At 34.9% G+C, this 22,715-nt stretch overlaps 1 protein-coding gene across 1 annotated transcript in view; it reads left to right on the top strand.

The window, feature by feature from the left end:
* Positions 1-571: 571 nt before the first annotated feature.
* Positions 572-22,715, top strand: part of LOC122514299 (transcriptional regulator Myc-A-like) — a 28,679-nt gene continuing 6,535 nt past the window's right edge. Inside the window, exons 1-2 of the mRNA XM_043631034.1 lie at positions 572-1,448; positions 7,196-7,921. Of these exons, the coding sequence (XP_043486969.1) occupies positions 7,201-7,921 (721 nt within the window). The 5' untranslated portion in view covers positions 572-1,448; positions 7,196-7,200. The remainder of the gene's footprint in view (positions 1,449-7,195; positions 7,922-22,715) is intronic.

Below are 22,715 nucleotides of genomic sequence, written 5' to 3'. Positions count from 1 at the left end.
CGTTTGAAAATTGAAAGGTCCCCGTATTTGGTAGAGAAAGAACGATAGAAAGAGAGAGAGAGAGAGGGAGAACAAAGTAGGAGGCGTAAGAAGTTATCGGCGTGTAAATTTATCCGGATAAACGCGATTGAGGAGTATAGACGTTGTGGGAGCACGATGATATGAGGAGGATAAGGCATAATACGTTTGCTCGCAAGTATTAAATCCGTACAGGTTCCGACAGGTTGCCAACCGCAAGCTCGCACCACATGTGGCCTCCACGTTTCTCCCATGACAAACTTACGCGAGACGGCGTACATCAAACCATAACATATTCCAGAGGACGAATGCCTTTCTCGTAAAAGGATGTTCGCGATATTCGAGTTTCATCGTACGAACGAAATATTAACGTTGGATAATATTAACGATTATTCGTTCACTCAATGATCGTAAATAATGTATATATATTTGAGACAAATTTACTTTAAATAAATAATTGAAAAAAAGAAGAAAAAACACAAGAAATAAGTATAAAATGTCAAGAAAAATGAGATAGGTGACAAGTACAGGGTTCGAAATTGGAGCGATACGGTTCTGGCACCGGGTCCCGTAGCGGTGGACATAGCCGCGGAAGATGGAAGGAAAGCGCACGGTATCGTACGGTTCAGTCGCCTTTTACCGGCCTTACCGAGAGGATCGGATTGTTGTTGATAAACGTGCGCGTACGTACGACTCCCTTCGAGAGCTAACACAGAGTGAGAGAGGCTGACATTACGTATTAAAAGACGTACAAATAGATACGACAAATAGAGAGAGAGAGAGAGAGAGAAAGAGAGAGAGAGAGCAAAGAGAGAAAGAAAGATAATAAATTGATAGAAAGAAGATAAAGGCTTACCACCTTAAAAAGCCTTGTGCGGATCACTTTAAGAATGAAATTCTTCCTCTGCCTGGTCGAAGAAGGCAGCGGTAGTAGATGTTCTATAAAATATATTCGAAGTAACTCTATCGTCTGTAAAAGAAAACGACAAGGGAGTTTGTGTCGAAATGCTAACAGTACACGCTGCTTCAAAGCCTAAGAAAAATAAGTCATCATTGTAAGCTGATTTTATTATTCTCTCTTATCGTGTGGAGAGAGAGAGAGAGAGAGAAAGAAAGAAAGGCGTAAGATTACGCGTCGTTTAAAAGCAGTGCATGTGAAAGAGAAAGAGAGAGCGATTAAAGAGAAAGATTACATTTCTCATACCGGCGAGCGTGTTAAACGAGGTATCGTAAAATTCCTCGTTTATCTGCGAATTTCATAATCGTGTTAATACTATTACTATACTACTACTACTACTACTACTACTACTGCGGTATCAACCGTCTCTCTCTTTCTCTTATATAAAACCGCGAAATTCGAATTCGCGCCAAAGTGAGTTCCACAGTGGATACTATACCGCTTTTGGGTTTATCGACGTGGTGGGTGCCAGGTATGTGAACATACTCCGGCTTTTCAATACAATTATTACATTATGCTATACTATACTATAATTTACTATATTCTTATGTATTCAGACTGATACTTAACTATTCTTTTTTTTCTTTTCTTTTTTTTTTTTCTTTATCTATTTCTTTTTATATACTATTATAACTTATCGTTATCATAGCGATGTTTTATACTAGTGTGAGATACTAGTGTAGTATACTAGCAGATTTTGTAGTAAGATTCAAGAGAGAGAGAGAGAGGGAGAGAGAGAGATAGAGATAGAGAGAGAAAGAATGAAAGAAAGAAAGAAAGAGAAAAGAGACGGGAGTGCCTAAAATTCAGCTGCCGCTTCGTCGTCTATGTCCTATATCTGTCTTTATCTATTTATCGCGCGTTTCTCTCTCTTCTAGTTCATCTCTTCATTTATCTCTTATCTCATATTTGACACCTCGTTCCTTTTACTTTCGTTTTCCTCTATCTTATGTTAGGGTCTTTCCTAGTCTCTCTTTCTCTTTAATATCACCATTGAGAAGAAAAGAGGGAGAGAAAGTTGTGGGTAGAAAATCGATACACGAAACAAGTCCTCCCTATTCCAACCAAAATATTTCTTTCATGGAATAGGCTCTATGGGAAAAGTTTTAATTTTCTCTTGGTCGATCCAACGTGTTACATATACTTATGTATATAACTATATATATGTATATGTATATGTATATGTATGCGTGTGATATATACGATGAGAATTGCCGTAGGTTACGGACTGTCCGAAAAGCGTGAATATTTAAACGCGGTAGAAAGCGCGAGATTCTCGCCGGTCGCCCACGCTTTTAGCTAATTTCACGCGGTGTGCACATTCTACAGCATAACTATATATATATATATATATATATGTTTGCATATGTATATGTGAGGTACTCTAAAAGTGCTATTATTTCTGAGTCGCGGTGAGTATTTTGAACCGAATGGGAACATTCGAGCTTTATTCAAACTGACTGTCAAGTTTAATATCAATCATATTTATTCATTTTTTTTTAAAATCTAAAGTTCTTTACTTCAATATATAATATGTGATACACATGCCAATATATTTATAGATCCAAAAAAAAAGAAAGGAACTCTGATCTTGAAATAGATATCGTGATTCCATTGTTTTTTTTCTACATGTGTAGCGTACGTTTGACGCGCGCGCGTTTATGTTTTGTGTTTTGTGTGTGTGTGTGTGTGTTACGTGCATGTGTATCGATTTCACGGGAGCGGAAACTAGCTTCGAGTTTTGTCGTAGAATATCGCTCTTTTACCGTTGTGTCTCCTCTTGCACCTCCTCAGAATGGTAATAAATAGAGTATTTTGCTGAATCACGCATTCGATGATTACAAAAGAAGCGTTTTTTGAATTAAAGACCTGAATTGTCGTCTCTTTGGCGCCACAATTTTAATCATCGGACTCTGAGATAAGCATCCCCTTTCGTACAAGCATTTTGAAAATCATTGAAAAGAAAAAGAGAAAGTTGGAAAAGGCAAGAGAGATGAAAGGAAAAGGGAAGGTTTCCCGCCTTCTGCATCCTACAATGCTATGCCACGCCTATTTCGGACCTCGACTTTTCCTACTAACAATACACACCCCCTCCACTATTTTCCAATTTTACCTGATTTTCCTAAAGGGTCTCTTCAGTTTCTAAATTTTACTAAGTTCATTCCTTTAGCTGTCTTCTAAACGTGAAGTCACGTCTTAGGAACCGGTGCTATAACCAAAGTTTTTAGAAGATTTGTGCGCGTTGACAGTATTTTTAAATTTGTTCGTTCAATAATATTGTTCAATTAAAGTTAACTAGTTATTGTAGTAACAAGTTACTAGTTATATTAGTATTGTTCAATTAAAGTTAACTTCAATATGGATTTACCATTCTTGGATACATCGGTTACATTGGATACATCGAATTTATCGGATATATTCTCAGTGAGTAAGTATCATTCCATCTTTAAGAAAATATTTGCACCGTGGTGCGTAACATTTTATTTCTCCTTATCGTAGTAATTAGATCTGTGGACAAAAAATGGTTGAAAATTGTGTATATAAGTAAAATTTGCCGACTATTCCATTGTGTAAATTTGTGTTTATTCTGCTATGTAAGAAATTTTGCTAAAAACGTGTAAACATTAGAAAAACTGACGCTATTTATGTTCTCTGTACTCTTCAAAATATTCATGATTGTGTTTATCGTAAGTAGTTAAACAGCATATAGTATTTTTTGTAAGTACTCTTCTCTTACTCTCTGCTATTTATTTTGTTGTATAATATTAAGTTGCTTCGGAAATTTCATTGGCAAGCTAGTATGACCTGAGAAGCATCGGTCTTTATTGTCCCTATTCAGTTGACCCAAATGCGAGAATAATAAAAAAGGATTCTTTTGCTTACTTTCCTGTTCTAAGCTGCTTTTTTCGATGGTCATTCCTATTCCTTCCGATGATCTTTTGTTAGGTATCCTTAGGATTTTTGAGAAGAAAAGGAAATAGAAGAGAGGAAAAGAATTTCGGTCTTGTATTTTTTAAAATATTTTTCACCTAGGCAAAATTTTTAGAATCGTACAAGTGGGATGTCTATTATAAAAAGGAGTAGGCTCGTTCAATTTCTATGCAAGAATTTATTTTCTAACGAATTTCGTCTTGATTTTCTGATTTTTTTTAATCGCTTCCCTGAATTCAACACAAATCTCATTGACAAATTTCGTATCGAGAATTTTATGAAAATTTTTTAGATATCTTTCAAGCTGTAACTTATATTTTTTATATTTTTGTCTTTATACAAACAAATTAAGATGGTTAATAATAAGATATCCGTTGTAAATGTCACCACGTAAAAACAACCAAAACATACATCACGCATATATTCTTATCGTGTTTAGGTTGCTTTGCAAACAATAGGAAAAAAAACGACGATAGAGAAAGAAAGAGAGAGAGAGAGAGAGAGAGAGAGTGAGAGTGAGAGTGTGAGTGAGAGAGAGAAAGTGAGGAGAGGTTGACAGAAATAGAAAGTTTGTTTGAGAAAGAAAACATTAAACCATAAAATAAGACAGATGTTCTGACTAGTGCAAGGTAATAAATACCTTAAAGGTAGTATAAGATAGAAATGTTTTTGTGTTAAATCAAGTCAGCTATTTTGTAATATATTTTCTAATAGTTAAGGGTTAATGACCAGTTTATCGCGCGACTTGAATCATCTTGGATGTCAACGGTAGAGGTTTCGCGCGAGATTCGATAAGGAGGGCGTTTCCTTCCTGAGGATCAAGGTCCGTGGGTACGCGCGCGCAATTTCGTCGGATAGACGCCAAGAAAAAGAGCGGTGATGTAACGACGAAGGAAGGGTGCGGTACGAGGGCAGAAAGAGGGGATGGTGGTAGTAGTGGCATAGCATAGCGAATAGAACCAAAGAGCAGAAGTTTATTATTGCCGTGCGATAAAAATTCGTCGAATTGTTTCTTCATTATTATTTCTCTCTCTCTCTCTCTCTCTCTCTCTTTCTCTTACTATCTCGTAATAAATAGTTACAGTAGACGAAACGATAAGGTCTCGTGGAATTCCTTCGTTGATTATGAGTAATACTTGTAAGCTCCTTACTAGTATGTTCATAACTCGATATGCTCTATTTCTAGCCGAACGGCTTCTCTTACGCATGCAAAAGCCAAACCGTTGGAATTCCAGAATATAGGAATATACATATAATAGAAGAAGAATGAAAGAAACTTTTTCCTCAATGATTTTCAAAGAATATTTGTTCTCAGGTCAAATTCCTCTTAGTTTACTTTGATTGAATCCCTTTTTTTTCTTTTTTTTCTTTTCTTTATATTACTTTCTCTTTTATTTTTCTTTGGATCTGTCAGACATTTTTGTCGTAACCTTTGGTCCCTTTCTATTGTTAAGTATATTATTCAGAGACAGTAATAGAAAATTAAAGAAATAAATAGAAAAGAATTTTTTTAGGAAGATATTTTTTTTCTTAGGTAATCGGAAAAAAGAATTTTTCTAGCCCGGATGGGAGAATTAATGTTTTTAAATAATAGCTGTTCTTTTCCTTTTCTTTACGTTGATATGATTTATGACGTTTCCTATTACCGACATTTTTCTTATTGTTCGTATTTCTATATTTATTCGTTCTTTTTCTTCGTAGGAGAGAAAAAAGGAGCTATAATAAAAAGAGATAATGTATGCAAAGAATTATTTAAAATAATATTAGGGATCGTTATAATTAGCTTACGTTTAAGATCGCGACGAAAAATTTTCTTCGACGATATCTGATCAAATGTAAATGTGTTACTATCGTAAAATCCATCACACCTGTCGATCGATCGTTGCGAAAAAATAACAAGACTTTTAATCTTCCCTATTAATTTTTTTTAAACGCATGACATTTTCCTGACGCCGCGTGCATTTTTTCTGAGAATTTATTACGGAAAGAAATAAATGACTTATTTGCAATTTAAGCGAGTATATATGTATTTCGCGATATTTTATATATACGTATATCTAATACACATGCATGTATTTACGTAAATACATATATCGACCGATCGGCCGAGCGTCCACAAGGAAGGTCATCTAATTTTACTACTAATATGCAAGGTTAATACGCGACCTCCATTCACATGTTCGATGTAAGTTGTTGATCTTCGCGATAATACATCGATGTGTTGCGGCACGTGGCGTAAAGTAAACCGTTAAACATTTTCTCACGATATGTACGCGGAACTTTACATTGCAACAATTTTTATACGATCTTTACCAAAAACGATGAATAGTCTCTAGTCGTGATTATTTATATTTTGATAAAGAAAAGATAATAGGAAAGTGCAAATAATCGATTAATTGTCGGATTAATAAATGATTTAATCAAATTCGAATTATGTATCATCTATATATTATTTTTCATTAAGGGGTTATACGCAGTTGCGAGGCTCCAAAAAGACGTATTTTCATGAATTTTTTCTAGAAACAGTTTTTATTTCTCAAAAAAAATTGTTGGTAATTCAAATAGAGTGAACTTTTGAGAATACAATAGCGCGTCGATTCTGTAAAAATATTAATCTGCACTGCTCCTGTAGATGATTTCCTGAACGTCCTCTAAAAAAAGACGTTTGGCGGTGATCTCCATTTTGGCGGTTTGGATTATCCGAAATTAAAAAATATGGTGGATTCTTTTAGAGGATAGATTAGTGCAGGTATTAAAACCAAGGAATAATAAAAATTTTGATTTTTGACAAAATGGCGTCTATTTGAAAAAAAGTTGTTGTTTTTGACTAAAATTTTCGCTCTAAATTGTTACAAAAAAATAGTAATAAATTTTTTTAAAAATTATTCCTTACACTTAATACCTGAGGAATATATCTAAGAAGATTGTGTAAAAATTTGAAACCGATCGGTTAAGCCGTTTTTGAAAAATCGAGATCACCGACTTTGAAAATACCGTTTTGAAAAAAACGCGTTTAAAGTTTCAAAGAGACGTTTACACATAGTTAAAAATTGTTGTTTGCAGCTTACATGAAGCGAAGAATATTTGTCGGATCGATTTGAAATTTTCAGAGAATATACTTAAATATATGTACATTCCGAAAATGCAAAAAAAAAAAAAATCGATTTTTTGAAAATCCTAACAGCGTATAACCCCTTAATCAAATTTATCAAAAGTTTCGGAGGGAATAAAAAGAAAATGACAAAAATTGATAAAACAAATAAAGATTTGTTATTTATTGTTACATAGGTAACATGCCAAAGCTATGGGAAGCTCATCCGGACTTCAATCTTCTAGAAGACACCTTTGATGGCTCCTTGCAAATAGTGAGCGTCGTTTCGGAGGATGTCTGGAAGAAATTCGGTTTGGATGAACCAATAAGCACCTATACCGACCAATTGGACGAAGAGACTGTTCTTTTCGATGATATTAAGGAAGTTACTGCGAGTACGGAGATACGTCATCATGATTGCATGTGGGCCGGGTTATGTATAAGCCAGGAGCACAATAGAACTTTGCCTGCCACCAAAAGTTCTCAGTCGCAAGAGAAAATACCAGCTGGTAGGAGTTTGCTAATATCACGACCCTCGATGACTCCGCAAAAACAGCAGCAGCAAACAATACAACAACAATATAGTGAAAAAAGTTCGATCTACGATGGAAATTCCCCAAGACCGGAAACACCACCAACATCTACGTCAGATACAGATTCAGATGAAGAAGTTCCCCTATTTAAACACGATCAGATCAATATACACGAGAAGATATCGGAATGCATAACCGACTCGGTAACCAAGGCGGCACCGGTAAGCACAGTTACGAATCAGCTTGTCAGACGATTTAAAAGGAAGAGAGAGGAAGAAAACAGTGTGCAACCGAATTTGAAAACTACCCTTAGCGATCATAGCTATCATCTAAATCATCCTGATCACAAGAAAATTGAGTGTCTTGGCATACAAACACCTTCAGAATCAGGTAAGTCTTTTCTTTGTCTGTTTTTTATTTAATTACAGGATATCTTCTATAATATATGTATGCATGTACATATTTTCAATAATATTACGAACAAATAAATTCAATTTAAGGATATTATAAATGAAGATTCGTTTCTAGCTCCTGAAGAAGAAACTTTTACCCATTTTTTTTTTTTATTATAATTTGCTAATAATAAGTTATAATAAGTTTCGTTAATTTAATTGGGCGAGAATATCAAGCTAAACCATTGGTATTCTTTCGAATTATCGATTTTAAAAAGCCGTTTTACGAAGAATCCCAAGGTCGTTCGTAATTCGAGGAAATCGATAGTAAAATATCACGCGTATCTCTCGAATTTGGTACCCGCATGAGTATGCTAATTCCCTGGGGTTATTCGTCATCGTTGAAGCACGAGTAGCGTTCAACCGAAGGAGGAAACCCGTTTCAAAGAAGAGAAAGACCGAGAGAGATAGATAGATAAATAGATAGAGAGAGATAGAGAGAGAGAGAGAGAGAGAAGAGAGAGAGAGGGAGGGAGGGAGAGAGAGAGAGAGAGAATCGGAGGTCTGTACACTAACGTCCTCAGGCAAGTTATTTATTACGAGATAAAATCCCGTGATAATTCGTCGGTTCTCTCTCTCTCTCTCTCTCTCTCTCTCTCTCTCTCTCTCTCTTTCTTTCTCTTTCTCTCTTTCTCTCTCTCTCTCTCTCTCTCTCTCTCTCTCTCCCTCTCTCTCCCTCTTCTCCTTTTCTACTCAATTTTTGTATTATCAATTGGAAAGAAATATACAATAATAGTATTTTCATTTTTTTTTCAGATAACTTGTCATGTGTTCTCGACAAAATGATTGATAACATGATGGTTAACATGATTAAAAAGGTAGGCAAATATTTTTTTTTTTTTTTTCATTAGAGATTCTTATTTAAGATATCTCTTTACAATCATATTCCTTTTCTCTAGAAGGAAGTGATTTGTAAGTAGTATATATTATGCATATATAAACCAATATGTAAGATTGTATGTCGGAACTTTAAACGCGATCGAGGTCAATCATTGCATTAAAGTAAATAATGAAATGTAACGAGATAAGAGAAGTTACTACGACATGTTTTCTTACCTACGGTACTTTATCGCAGAAACTTCAAATTGCTCGATGAAAGAGGATAAACTTCTGTCGCTGATAAAGAAACGTCGCATTTAGCACGTAAAGATGGTTTTCTAGACGTTAATGTAAATCACGATAATTGTATTACGTATTGTAGCACAAAATGAACAAACTATTCTCGGGAAGTTTGAATTGACTAAAATTTGATGTTGGTTGATTGGTAGTTAATATATGGACAGTACCCACATTTGACAATAGGCTAAAAAGAAAAGACCCCTTTTCAGAACAGTCTGACGTTTCCATAACATTCCCCCAACCTTCCAATATCACCCTCTCCCCGTTTCCATTTTGCCTTTACTAGAAACTTCCTTAGTAATTCATTACGTTCGATATTTCTAAAATAAAAGTTATTGATTTAGAGATATTATTGAACATTATGTTCATTTCTTTTTCGTTTTTGCTGTCAGGGAACAATTAACGTTCTAAAAATAACTTAATAAAGTATTCGTCTTTCGTTATTTTTTTTTTTTTATTTTTTTGTATTTTCTTATTTTTTTTTTTATACGAGAGCAACAATGATGACTCTGTCAAGTTATCGAAGAAATGATTATCCGTGAATTATATTTTATACATACGCAGTTTATAAACTTGTGTATCTATGCTGGTATTCGAGGTTATAGAGAAATAGATGAGTCACACACATATATATGTAAGTGCATACTTCTTAAAGGAAAATCAAGTATATTTACAGTTTTCTTCAACGTTGATAGGTATCTTCGATTAAAATGTTGTTTTGTAATCGCAAACTAGGAACGATAATTTAACGTTAGAAGGATTCACGATTATCATCATCATTTGCTTCTTCTTGACGGTAGATTTCTGCGAATACTTCCAAGAGACGATCGTCGATCTAAGAAAATTTATATTCTTTCACTTTTCAAATAACATTAATTTACGAAATCGATACTCGTACACCGTGAAGAACAAATACATGTGCCGTAGATTGTAACATTCGAGGAAAACCATAATACCGTTCATTTATTGTAACTATATTACACCATATGTCGACATTGCTCGTGTACTGTTTTTCTACATTTATCTACATGTTTCTTCTTACATATTTCTATGTCAATAGGTCGCGGTTTTAATAACGGTCGGTTATCTATTATTAGCTTCTATCTTGGTATCTTTTATGCAATTGCATCTTATCATTTTAATACCGGAACACTTCTGATGTAAATATCGATATAAAAAGATAGTACAAAAATATATACATATGTGTATATATGTATGTTACTGTTACTTTTTGAAATTTGTTAATTCGTGAAATGATCAGCTTAACTCTTAAATAATTATACTGACCTATTTTAATGTGAAAGAAAGCAGAATTTACATACTACAACTAACAATAAGTAACATATGAACTTTAACAGATGAATGGAAAAGGTATGAGATTGAAATTTGATCCCAAGTATAAGAAAAATATTGTTTAATTTCATTTCAATATTTATCTATAATACTGCATTGTGTTGTAAATCTAGAGACAAAAAATAAGTATTTTTTCGTTTTCATGCGAAGGTTATCTAATCTCGACATTAAGTTTCTCTATTGATTTAATGGATTAAATTAAATTTCATTCGAAAACTATAAAAACGAAAATAAAATAAGCGCGAATAATGAATGCTTCTAAATTCTTTCTTTTCTCTTTCTGTCCTTTGAAAATTGGCTTTTTTGTTAATCGTGTTGTTCTATTGACTTGCCTCTTGTAAATTCATACATAATCCTTTTCATTCCCTAAAACTACTAGTTTTACAATTAGTGTATAATAAAACTCTGTTTATATGTGCTTCCCCAAAACGCCCCTTAGTTATTTCGATTACGTAAGTCAGGATTTCTACGATTTAACTTAAATGTAACAATATAACGGTGACATATATACATATATATCGTAATCGATATAAAACAAAAAGAGACGATCTTTACATTGTTATTTATTTATTCAAGTTTCTTCGAGAAAATCGTAGGAGTGTGGACGTGGCTTTTTTCGAGATAACAAAAGGAGCCGATGACTGTGAGATTTTTCTGATAAGAATAAGCGCGATAGCGCCGGTGACGGCGACCTCGTGTAGGTAGACTTCACGTGCACGTACCTAAGACAGAGTAGGAGTAAAGGAGTAAAAGAGTGAGAGCGTAAGAGATAGAGAAAGAAAAGAGAATATGCGATGAAAGGAAAAAAAGAAAGAGAGAAATAGAGACAGAGAGGAGTACTCTTCGGAGACAACGCACGTGTGTTGCGGCTCTTACGCGCGCACGTGACCTAGGCACGTACATGTCGCCTTGTAACTTGATTACTTTACTGTCTTTGCCTCTTGGAAGGTGCCACTTCGGTTGCTTGGAAGTTTGATTTCACAGTGTTCGTGTATATATACGGGGGTAACTTAGTATTCGGTAGGTCGTAGACGTGTCTCGATCTCATTCCTTCGCGCGAGAAAAAAAAAGGGGAGGGGGCAAACCTGTCCTTTCTCTCAAACAGGGGAAACTTTTTCGCCATAGCAGCAGCAGCTCGCGAATAACGAAAATTCGTTGTTGCCTTAAATCTTAAATGATACATTTAAAATAGTTTCAAATATGTCAACTATTTATATACTTTCTTATTCTTCCTTTTGGGTAGAAAATATTTGTGTCCCGTAGACGAGACGAGTTTCTGGGTTTATTCTATTTTATTTATTTGATTCGTCTTATCGAGGATATATTTCTTGAAAATACGTGCAAAACGACGAGAAATTGGAATCCCAAGTGACGACTATCATCGTTAAGGATTCTTTTACTTTTAAGGACTTCCTCTTCTTGCTCCAACTCTAGACGACCTTGATGAATTTCTATGTTTCTGTAATGGTTCAATCTTGTGAAGCTTACGGCGGGATATCGCGCGATCTTGGAAAAATGAACAATTTATTTTCATCGAAGAAAAGATGTTCTCCCTCTCTCTATCTTTCTCTCTTTTTCTTTGCCATTTAGAATCTAAATCAGTATCGACGGAACTCTCTCTCTCTAGATGTTATAATAGAAGAGAGGAGAGACATTAGAAGGGTCTCAAAATGTATACGCGTTTCGTCCTCGTTACGTCGGCTCTCTTAATAGGTCGTGAAGAAGCTCGACGATACCGTGCGACCGGACACACTGCAAATTTGATCTTGGCGCAGTCGGATCTCTACGTAATTGGTAATTGCTTGAATCACGACTTCTAAATCGCTACTTTTGACGCTCTACCGCCGCCTCAGGATATAGCTCGATGTTTGACGTTTAAAAGGCGAAGAAAGCTTTTCTCCATGTTGCTTATAAATCTTCGATAAGATGGCGAAACGAGATCGTAACAGCTATTTCGATAATCTCCATGCAATAAATAGCTAAGTTTGTCGAATTGTTTTATTGGTAATTATTGCGAACTTTTATGCAATTTCTTATCGATTAAAACGAAAAATTCTTGTTTATTTTTATCGTTCTAAAACTCGTTTTGCTTTTTTACTCGATATCTTTCCGAATCTTCTGCGCAGATCGAGATGACCTCTGTTTCTCCTCTCCGTTCGTTGTCCTCGCTGATTAACCGGCTCCGATATTCCTTTTATTCTCCTTTTATTTCGCGCCAGTGGGCCGACCGAAAAAGGTAGATGCGAAAAGACCGAAAGAGCGGCATGGTATGCATATGTATAGATACATATACACATACACGTACACACACATGAGAGCATCTCTTACATAAGTATTGCAAAGTTATATGAAATCATTCGGAGTGAATTGAAACGAGGTAGTAGAATTGTCTCTTATTCTATAACTATATCAAAGAAGAGATCATTTCTATCATTTTATATAAAGGTTTATATAACGATTAGTAAAAATAAGGGTTAGGGAGAGAAGGAAGGGGTGGGGCAGGGAGGGGAGGGGAGGGGGAAATGTAAGGAAATTAAATAATGAAAATGATAAGAAAACTTATAAGATTTCTAAACGAATAGACATTTGGAAGGCTCTGCGCATGCGCGTCTTAGTCGCGCGGGAACTCGAAGGTCACGCGGTACCGCGTGACGTCAGTCGATAGCCGGTCGCCGCTTGCGGTCAGGCGTGGGACCCCGCCGTGGCGGTTTAAATGGTCGCCGGAATGCGGTTAAGCCTTTTTGCCATTCGCGCGCAGTCGCGCTCCGGGCGGTGAGGGATGCTCAGTGCTGTCTGCTGCGGGTACCACGCCCCTTCGGTATTCTCTTTTGCGAATCCTCCTTATCATTGCTTTTTTCTTATAATTCATTGGAAATTTAACGTAATATACTTATTATTATTTTTCTTTTATTATTACGTAGACTTTCGTGCTTTAAATAATAGTAATATTTCGTTTAATATCTTCATATAAATGTAAAATTATACTTGATAAATCAATGGATGTATGCAATATATATATCTAATGTGATTTTTTATTCGGTAAAACTAAAGTTCTAGATATTTTAAAATGTCTCCGGTGGTGTTCAGATAAACGGGATTTATCGTAACTGTATTTTTACATATTAAGTGTAACGTTATTACTTTATATCGTTAGCTATGACGTTATCGCGCCTACGACTTTTTTCTTACTGTCGATTCGACCTACGCTCCTAGATCTCGATAGAAAAAGTTTCCTATAAAGCTGCAACATCCACGCGAGTTGTATCTACATATGTATGTTCCTCGTCCAAAGGATGGCGCCAATCTAGCGCTTTTCTCGAACGTCACGCTGCTGAGATTACGTAGTGCGAATAAATTTGTTCCGGTTTTTATGAGAGTCTCTTTAATTCTATTTCATTTGAAGATGGAAGTTAAAATGAACAAAATATTTCCGTAAAAGATAATCATAGAATTCCTTGGAAGTGATTCTTCCCCGCTCTCACTCTCTCTTCCTCACTTTTATCCTGCAGATTAATTATCCTGACAGAATCCGGAGAAGGTTAAACGGTTATTATGAAAAACCGATGCACTTTGTTCGCCGAATATATATGTTTTTTTTTTCCCGATACAGGTACATACACGTAACATACTTACCTACAGTCGATAGTCGACTACGATGTCTCGTCACAAAAATATTTTCCGGATGCGTTTGATCTGGTGAGATATATCAAGCCAATACTTACGTGACCTGCAGTAAACTAAATAGAAATACTTACAATTTGATTGTTTGTCAGAAATCAATTCGTAGTATTGGTGCATTGCGTTAAGAAATAGAAATTATACTTTGACCTTTTGCATTTACTTTGTTAGTTCAGATATATCCTCCTTTAAATGAATTTCTCGTGGCTGGATTTTAATGAGCTTATTCTTCGTGTAGGTATTCTTATTCTTATTTCTTCTTTGAAAAGAAAAGAGGATGTAGGTGTAGAGTGGTGGTAGGGTTGAAATGGTGATTCCCACTCCACATGCAAATTATTCGGTTAGCTTCCAGGAAAATCGTTGTGGAACGCGTCGGTCAGCACCGCGAAGGTAAGGTGTGCTCGGTCGTTCGTTCATTCGCTCGCGTCCGCATGAAAATGCATACGATGTCGTCGTTCCGCTTCGTTCGTCCGTGCTACACGTTTCTGGAATTCGGTGGGTGCAGTTACGTGCTCGGCGTTTCGACCGAAAGTATAATTTTTCGATCGTGTGACATCAATTTGTTCCCTTCGTTTGTTTCTTTTTTCTTTTATTTCGAAATTTATATTAGTAGACTATTGTTACTTTATTTTATATCCTGCCCAATTATCCTGTATTAAAATATGTATATGTTACCTCTAAAATTTGACAACTGCTAATGTCCACCTTACCTAGCTAATTTGATAGCTAATAGATTAACTCATTTCTGCACTTTAACGGTAAAATTAACTTACGTAAAGTGCTGCTAAGATGCTATTATTTTTGAGTCGCGATGAATATTTAACGAACGAGAGAATAATCAACGGTTATTCAAATTGACTGTCATTTTTAATAACAATCATATTTATTCAATTTTTTCAATCTAAACTTCTTTAAATATTCTATATATTTACATATAGTATATTTATAGATCTTGTAAAAAAGAAAGAATATATAAATCTCGATAAGAGAAGAAACTCTGATAATGAAATCGATTTTGTAAAAACATTTTTTTTTGTTCTAACGTACGCGCGCTCATGTGTGTATGTGCATGTATATGTGCATCGACTTTACGGGAGCGGAAACTAGTTTCGAGCTTTGTCGTTAGAATATCGTTCTTACCGTCGTTTCCTCTTACACCTCCTAGGAATGGTAATAAATAGTTTTTTGCTGAATCACGCATTCGTCGTGTCGATGATTATAAAAAACGCGTTTTTTGAATTAAAGACCTGAATCGTCGTCTTTGGCGCCACAATTTTAATCATCGACTCTGAGATAAGCATCCCTTTTCGTACAAGCATTTTGAAAACCATTGAAAGAAAAAAAAGAGAAAGTTAGAAAAAGCAAGAGAGAGGGAAGGGATAAAGGAAGGGAAGATTTCCCGCTTCTGCATTCTACAATACAAGGTCATGCCTATTTCGGACCTAGAATTTTCTAACTTCTTACAACCCTATTTCTATTATTTTCTGTTTTTACCTAATTTTTCTAAAGGTCTCTTCAGTTTATAAATTCTACTAAACAATTCAGTTTTTCAATTATCTTCTAAACTGTAGTTTACGTTTTAGTAATAGGCGCTAAAATCAAAATTAGTTGTAGTTTTTCATGATACTTCTCGATTTGTTCTTTCGTTAGTGTATTCTTCAATGTGCTAACGTTACTTTTGTTAAGTTTTGGTGAGAGTTAACAAATTGTGTTAAAAATTACCTTTTTCTACGTATTACAAGTTTATCGTTGAATTCGTATTGAGCTCGTTTATTACTTAGAATTTATTGTTAACTGTTTGAGTTCCAAGGAGTGCGATCGCGCTCTTCCAATTTGTGTTGAAAAATACTAGCACATTTCGAGCGTTATGACAAATGATAATGACAATGACTGTCGAAGTAGTGTTAAACAAGCGCCATCGCGCTGCTTGGGATTTTCGCACTCGATTAAGACAAGTGCTATTGCGTTCTTCGGGCTTTTTCGGTCGTGTTTTTTTAAAAGCATCCGGGATTCAAACGATTAATAGAAAACCTCGGCTCGTTATATCGATGATATATGGACATTTTTTTTTTATTCTTTTTATGTCGAATTGAAATTTTTTATCATTCGATCTTCAAGAAAATATTTGCACGTGCGGCGCGTGACATTTTATTTCTCCTCGTCGTAGTAATTAGATCCGTGGAAAAAAAAAAATGATTGGAATTTTTTCATATAAGTTAAATTTGCCGACTATTTCATTATGATGTTCGTATGTATTTATTTTGCTACATAAGAAATTTCTCTAAAAACGAGTAAACATTAGAAAAACTGAAGCTGTTTGTGTTCCCTGTGTTCTTCAAAATACTCAGATCGTGTTTTTTCCACGTTATCTTCCCTTATTCTGTACTATTTATTTAGTTATATCGTTACAAGTCGCTTCGAAGACGATGTTAGCAAGTTAACAGATCCGAACATCGTTTCTTGTTGTTTTCTTTTTGTTGCCTCGAAGATGAGTAAAAGAAAAAGATACGCTTGTTTTTTTGTTTTGTTCGAAGACTCTTCTTTGTGTCAATTCTATTTTGTTCGGCTATATGGATTAAAATTTCCAAGAAGAAAAAAAATTGCAAGAAAAGAAATAATGTCAAAAAAAGAAGGCACTTGATTCGTGTGTGTTTTTCATGTAGGCAAGTTTTTCATGATCGGACAATCGGATGTCGTCACAAAGGTTTGCTCATTTTCTTCATCCCTTTTTTCTACATGCGACACACATCGTGATATCAAAGGCGATGATACCGAACCAAAATATTAAAAATCGTTGATTTAAATTTCGTTTGAATTTCTTAGATATCATTCAAGCTGTTACCTCTTCTTTTTATATTTTTGTTTTTCTACGAATAAGTTTATATATAAGTGATGGTAAATAAGATCTCGTTGTAAGAATCGCTATATAAAAACAACCAACACGTATATCACGCACATTCTTAACGTATTTAGGTTGCTTTGTTTTTGTTGTATGTAGCCAGTTATTTTCTAATTTTGTTTTTTCCAATGGTCAAAGATTAATTTTTGTTTACTGCTCGATTCTGTTAATGTTTATTTTATCATTGACAAATGATTTGCTCGCGATATTTTAAATATAATTCTTAAAAAACGATCATGACGTGCAAATAATAGTCTTAGTTGTTTAAGAGAATTTGTATTAATTATAAAAGTACTATCAATTATTTACAAATATAATTAATAATGTCTGAAAGTGAAAAGGATAATTATTCTTTGTTAATTATTAAACGTAATTTATATTACTTCTCGCCAAATTAATTAATAGACGATCTCGTATTATTTATTAACAGTAGGAAAATATTTGAAATAATTCATGCATTAGGGAAAACAGAAAACGCATTGTACTCGCGTCTTGTTATCGAGATGTAAAGTCCAGAAAACAACGTGAGCGGTATCCTAATTTCATTGAAATGCAGTTTCACCGCGAACGTAACTCGTTCCTTCTGGTTGTTATTGCAAAACTATTCTCTTTCGTAGAATCGATCGCAAGTGGGTTTAATACATCTCGATGTCTCTTTTTCTTTCTATTTTGTTGTATTACGAAGGTAAGAGTTAAAGCTTCTAGGTATTCTACTAGGAGTGTAAGAACGAGTCTTTTCTTTCTCTTTTCTTCCTATTTCTTTCTCTTTCTTTCTCTTTCTTTCTCTTTCTTTCTTTCTTTCTTTTCCCTTTCTTTCTCTCTCTCTTTTGCCGGTTTCTCTCCGCTTAGTCGGCCTCCCGTTTGCTTTGGCTATAATTACGCTTTTCCTTTACTAACAAGTGGGCGCCTATTTTTGTGGAGAGGTTGTGAACGTAAAAGCGCATCTCCTTGATGACGTGACTCGTTCATTCATTATACATCACAGCTGCGTAGGAGGGACGATCGGATATAAACATCGACCGTAAAATTATCACGACTACTCGTATTTTAAAGATCCTTTTATATATGTATTGTATATACATAAATATATATCGGTCCTAGAGGAAATATTTTTTAAAACGACATGACGTTTTTTTTTTCCTTTTTTTTTTCATCGATTTGAAGAAACGAAAATTAAAAGCCAGTCAACTTGACATTCTCGTTAGGACAAATAATGTCGTAGTAACGGTAACACTTGCTCTTTAAAAGTAAACTCGCGGAAACCGGTTTCCGTAAATTGTTCTAAATGGTATTATAATATTAGATGTAGCAGTTAATTCGGTCCCTTTTCAACACTCACACAAATTTAGTATTTATTTGTAAAGTAATTAAACGTTTGTTATTGTTCAAAATAATCTCCATTATTTTCGGTGACTTTAGGGTCAATCTTTCAGGCAATTGTTGCATTCATTGACGAAAAAAAAGATGTCGATTTTGATGGAATGAATTTAAATATCAAGGCACCGAAATAATTACTACACCTATTAATTTCATACGAGTACGTATCATTCTTCTTTCTCGGTGAATGCATAAGACGAGGAATCGGTAGGTCGTTTAATTGGTCAAAGTTAACGGGGTAAAGCCATTCCTTGAGGATTAAACAAATGGATTTTCTTTTCTCTTTAATTTTGCAGATTTTGAAAAACTGTTGTTTTCTTCTTTAAGATGAACCATTTTCACTGAAAGTCTGAATACGAAATTTTTTGTTGACCTCGGGTAGAAGCCAAAACATTTGAACATTTTCCGCGCGTTTCTGCGTATAGCAGATCAAGCATCTGTTGCGTTCAGAATTTGGTTCTACGTATTGTTTAGAATTTGAATATATGTTTTTAATCTACTACAGACATAATTCCATTTTTTCAACTCGCGAATAGCGTTTTCTTTTAACGTGACGTATCTCAAATAGATAAAAAACAAACATCTAGCTCTTTTATACCAACTTTCCACCAAATACTTCCGAGAATATCCAAGCGACTTCTTCTGCGTCAGATAAAAGTGTTACAAAATTAAAACAATTTTTTGTTAAAATTGGTATTTTTCTGTCAACAAATTAAAAAGAAAATATATATTTTTATACTTAAATATACATTGAGCATCTTCTTTTTCTTTTTTGTGAAATGAGAGTGTTATATTTGGTTATCTGTGATCGGGCAAAATTTTCTCGAATTATGCACCGGGAATGAATGGAAGAGAGAAGATCGATCGCCAAAAAAATGTCAAATTTAATATAAATTTGAAGTCTCGGTTACGTTGTTTCTTTCTTGTCTTCTCTTTCTTTTTTTCTCTTCCTCTATTTAAGTTTTTAGATTTTGAAATCATTCGTTTATAAATATATCTCGAAAACACGTAGGACACGCATTAAGCTAGTTAACTTTGCACGAAATTGATCGGAACTAATTCCACGGCGGTGAGTTGTAAGAATCCGTCCAACTGAAATGAACGAGGCCGACAACTTTCTCCCTTTGGCGCTTAAGAAAACGGTTCGATGTTCGAAACGCGATCGTTCGAGAGCGGCCTCGGCGGCGGACTCTTTCACCGTTTCGTCGGACATTTTATATATATATATAAATGTACATATGTATTGTTTTTTATTTCTTTCTTTCGCAGATTCTTACGTCCAATATCGTTTAATTATCTCGAAGGAAAGGAAAAAAGGATAAAAAGCTATTATTATTATTATTATTAAATAAAAACACAACAAAATAGAAAGATTAATAAATAAAATCAATCGTCCGAGTGAAAGTCCTTAGAAATACTAATATCGGATTTCTCGTGACGTTTTAAATAAATGAAAGTAACGTTTTGTTCGCGACGGAAAAGTAGAATTTACTCGGATTAATCGTCGAATATACGACTGAGAAAGGAGAGGAGAGAAGAAGAAGAAGAACGATGAGGAGACGCACGCGTGCGCGTCAGGATTGCAAGGACCTTTCTTCTTCTTCTTCTTCTCTTTCTTCTCTCTCTCTCTCTCTCCCATCTACCTTTTTTTCTTTTTCCTTCTCCTTCTCTGCTTCGCGAGAGAGGAGGCTACTCCTTTCGTCTCCCCGATTAGTCGGCCAACGTCCTTTCTTTCTTATTGCATTTCTCGTTCGAACCAGCTTGCCAGTTCGCTCGCCTACCACCCTGCTATCGAGCGGACGGAGAAACGCAACCGGCGTGAGCACGCGCGCGCATGCTAGAGTGTGAGAAAAGAGAAAGAGAAAGAGAAAGATCGAACACCACTCGCAAAGCGATTGGCATTTTCCATGAGTCAATCAGACGATGATGCACTGTCGTCGTCGTAGTCGTCGTAGTCGTAGTCGTAGTCGTAGTCGCCCTTTCTCTATTTCTCTCACTCTCTCGTTCTGCCCGGATGACGTTAGCGCATCTCATTTTGTGGGCGGATACCGCCTAGCGTGTGGGCCGCGGTTTCTCTAATGCCGTCTGCTAAACTGGGACGCTTCCTGGGTGTTATCCTCTCTATTCGTTCAACCCGTCTCGCAGCTTAGTCAAGTCTCTCTCTCTCTCTCTCTCTTTATCTCTTTCTCTCTTCCTCTTTTTCTTTTTCTTTCTTTCTTTCTTTCTTCTTTTTCTATCCTCGCAAAATTTCGCGACACCGATTGTTAAACCCTTCCTTTTTTCTTTCTTTTTTATTTCATATTCTTACACGATTTTAATAGCATAGATGCAAGTTCATTTTTCTTTTGTATAATATTTTAATCTCATAATATACTTATTTTGCTTGAAAATTTCTGTTTTTATTTAAAATTCAGTCGTTTAATCTTAAATCCTTTTGACAGATTTTATTTAACTGATTATTTGTACTATAACTGTTACGTTGATCTGATTTAATGCAGATAACTTTTTACTGGCTTAAATAATGAACAAAAATATATTTTTATAATTATAATTTTCGTAAAGTCGAATGAAACACAAAGCAAATAACATAGAATGCAAAATTCGAATTAATAATTTATAATTGGTCATTTTAACAGTTTGAATATATTACTATTTTCTTTCCTAATTTGCTCCTTTTTAATTTCTATTTCTTTTTTCGCATTGCAACATGTACTCAAACGGAATTTGCCTATACTTAAAGATATTCTATGTTTTCGTATTCAAATATTCTTAAGAGTAAATCGATAACGTGCTGATAAACTTGTTCGCGCGGATAGACACGGATATATATTCGTGCTCGTTTCTATAATTCTTGATTTTTAAATCTTTTGCTATAGATAACTGTCAATTTGACGAATTGGTCTGGAAATATACGTAATATATCTAGCTTATTACTTTTTATTGAATATTCTCTTATCCTAATTCTATTCGCTTTTCCTTTTATTTTGGCATCAATTAATGAATCGAGAATAAGCGATTTATTTTCGATAAAATACAACATTAATGAGCATTTATATCTTATCTATTATGCGTTCATTCATCAGAGCTACTTCGGAGCGTCTATAGGAAGTTATAATCTATTTTAAACTATATAGAAATATATTATTACAACGTTCTTATTTTTAAACGAAATTCGCAAAGTATCTCAACTAGCTGGTATATCTAGTTCAACTCTCTCGATCTGTTTATTTTGCGTCAATTCGACCGATCGCTTTCGTAACTGGAACGGTCGGTGATGATGATAAAACACACGTACACACACGTACACACACGTATAAGAGTTTGAAGGTAGAGAGATGTATCACAAGACTCGACTAAGTTGAGATTTATGGCTTCGGCTTATATTATACACTTGTGTATATATGTACGTACTTACTTACCGAGTGGCTAGGAAGAGAAACGTATGTCGTCACCTGCAACGCATTGCTCGGAGTAAAAGTATCATCGTCATTGGACGAATACCTTAAACCGTGGGATCCCGTTCGTTCGATACTCATTTCTTTACGATCTTATTATAAACTCCTTTCAATTATTTTTGATAAACGCGTTATCTGTCGGACTGATTTTCGTTGATTTTCTATTTGAACTGTTCGAATCTCATATACGTCACACGATAGAATAGCAAAAATCTTAACTAACCTATATTGAGAGTTCAAAGTAGAGCGTACATGATCTATGCAACACGGAACGTGTTAAACTATTTTTTCTTTTTTGATTTTATTTTTTTTTTCATCTTTCACTTTTTTCTCAACTTTGTAGAAATTGATTTCTCGATGGACTTTAAAATAGACGATCGAGAGAAAAACGAGAGAAAGAGTTCGTACAGGTCACGGATATGCGAGCAACTCGTCTATACCGTGGATTTCTAGGCGGACTCAACACGGATTTCTCTGGTGGTATCTTTTCGATTTATCGCTTTGGCAACGGGTCGTCGAGCGGCGAAGAACCTCGCTCTCTCGTTATCGTTTCTCGTTGCTCGAAACTTGGCTCGTTGAAAATTTCATCGTTTGGTGCTTATCAAACGGAGTAATCACTCTCTCTCTCTCTCTTTCTCTCTTTCTTTCTCTCTCTTTCTCGCGAATGATATTCCTTAAATTTTACCGTTTTAGCACAATTTATTTTTGGGGCAGTAATCATAAAATGTCGTTATAAAAAATGATTAATAAAATAAAAATGGATCATAAAAGTCGTCGAAAACTATTCGCGAGAAAACTAATTATAGAAAGTTATCTCGAAAAATCATGAAAAAATATGACCCAGAGAAACA

The sequence above is a fragment of the Polistes fuscatus genome, unplaced genomic scaffold (genome assembly GCF_010416935.1).
Source record: "Polistes fuscatus isolate 324 unplaced genomic scaffold, CU_Pfus_HIC Scaffold1, whole genome shotgun sequence".
NCBI lineage: Eukaryota > Metazoa > Arthropoda > Insecta > Hymenoptera > Vespidae > Polistes > Polistes fuscatus.
The sequence above is the reverse complement of the archived record's forward strand: the minus strand, read 5'-3'. Positions and strand labels throughout refer to the sequence as shown.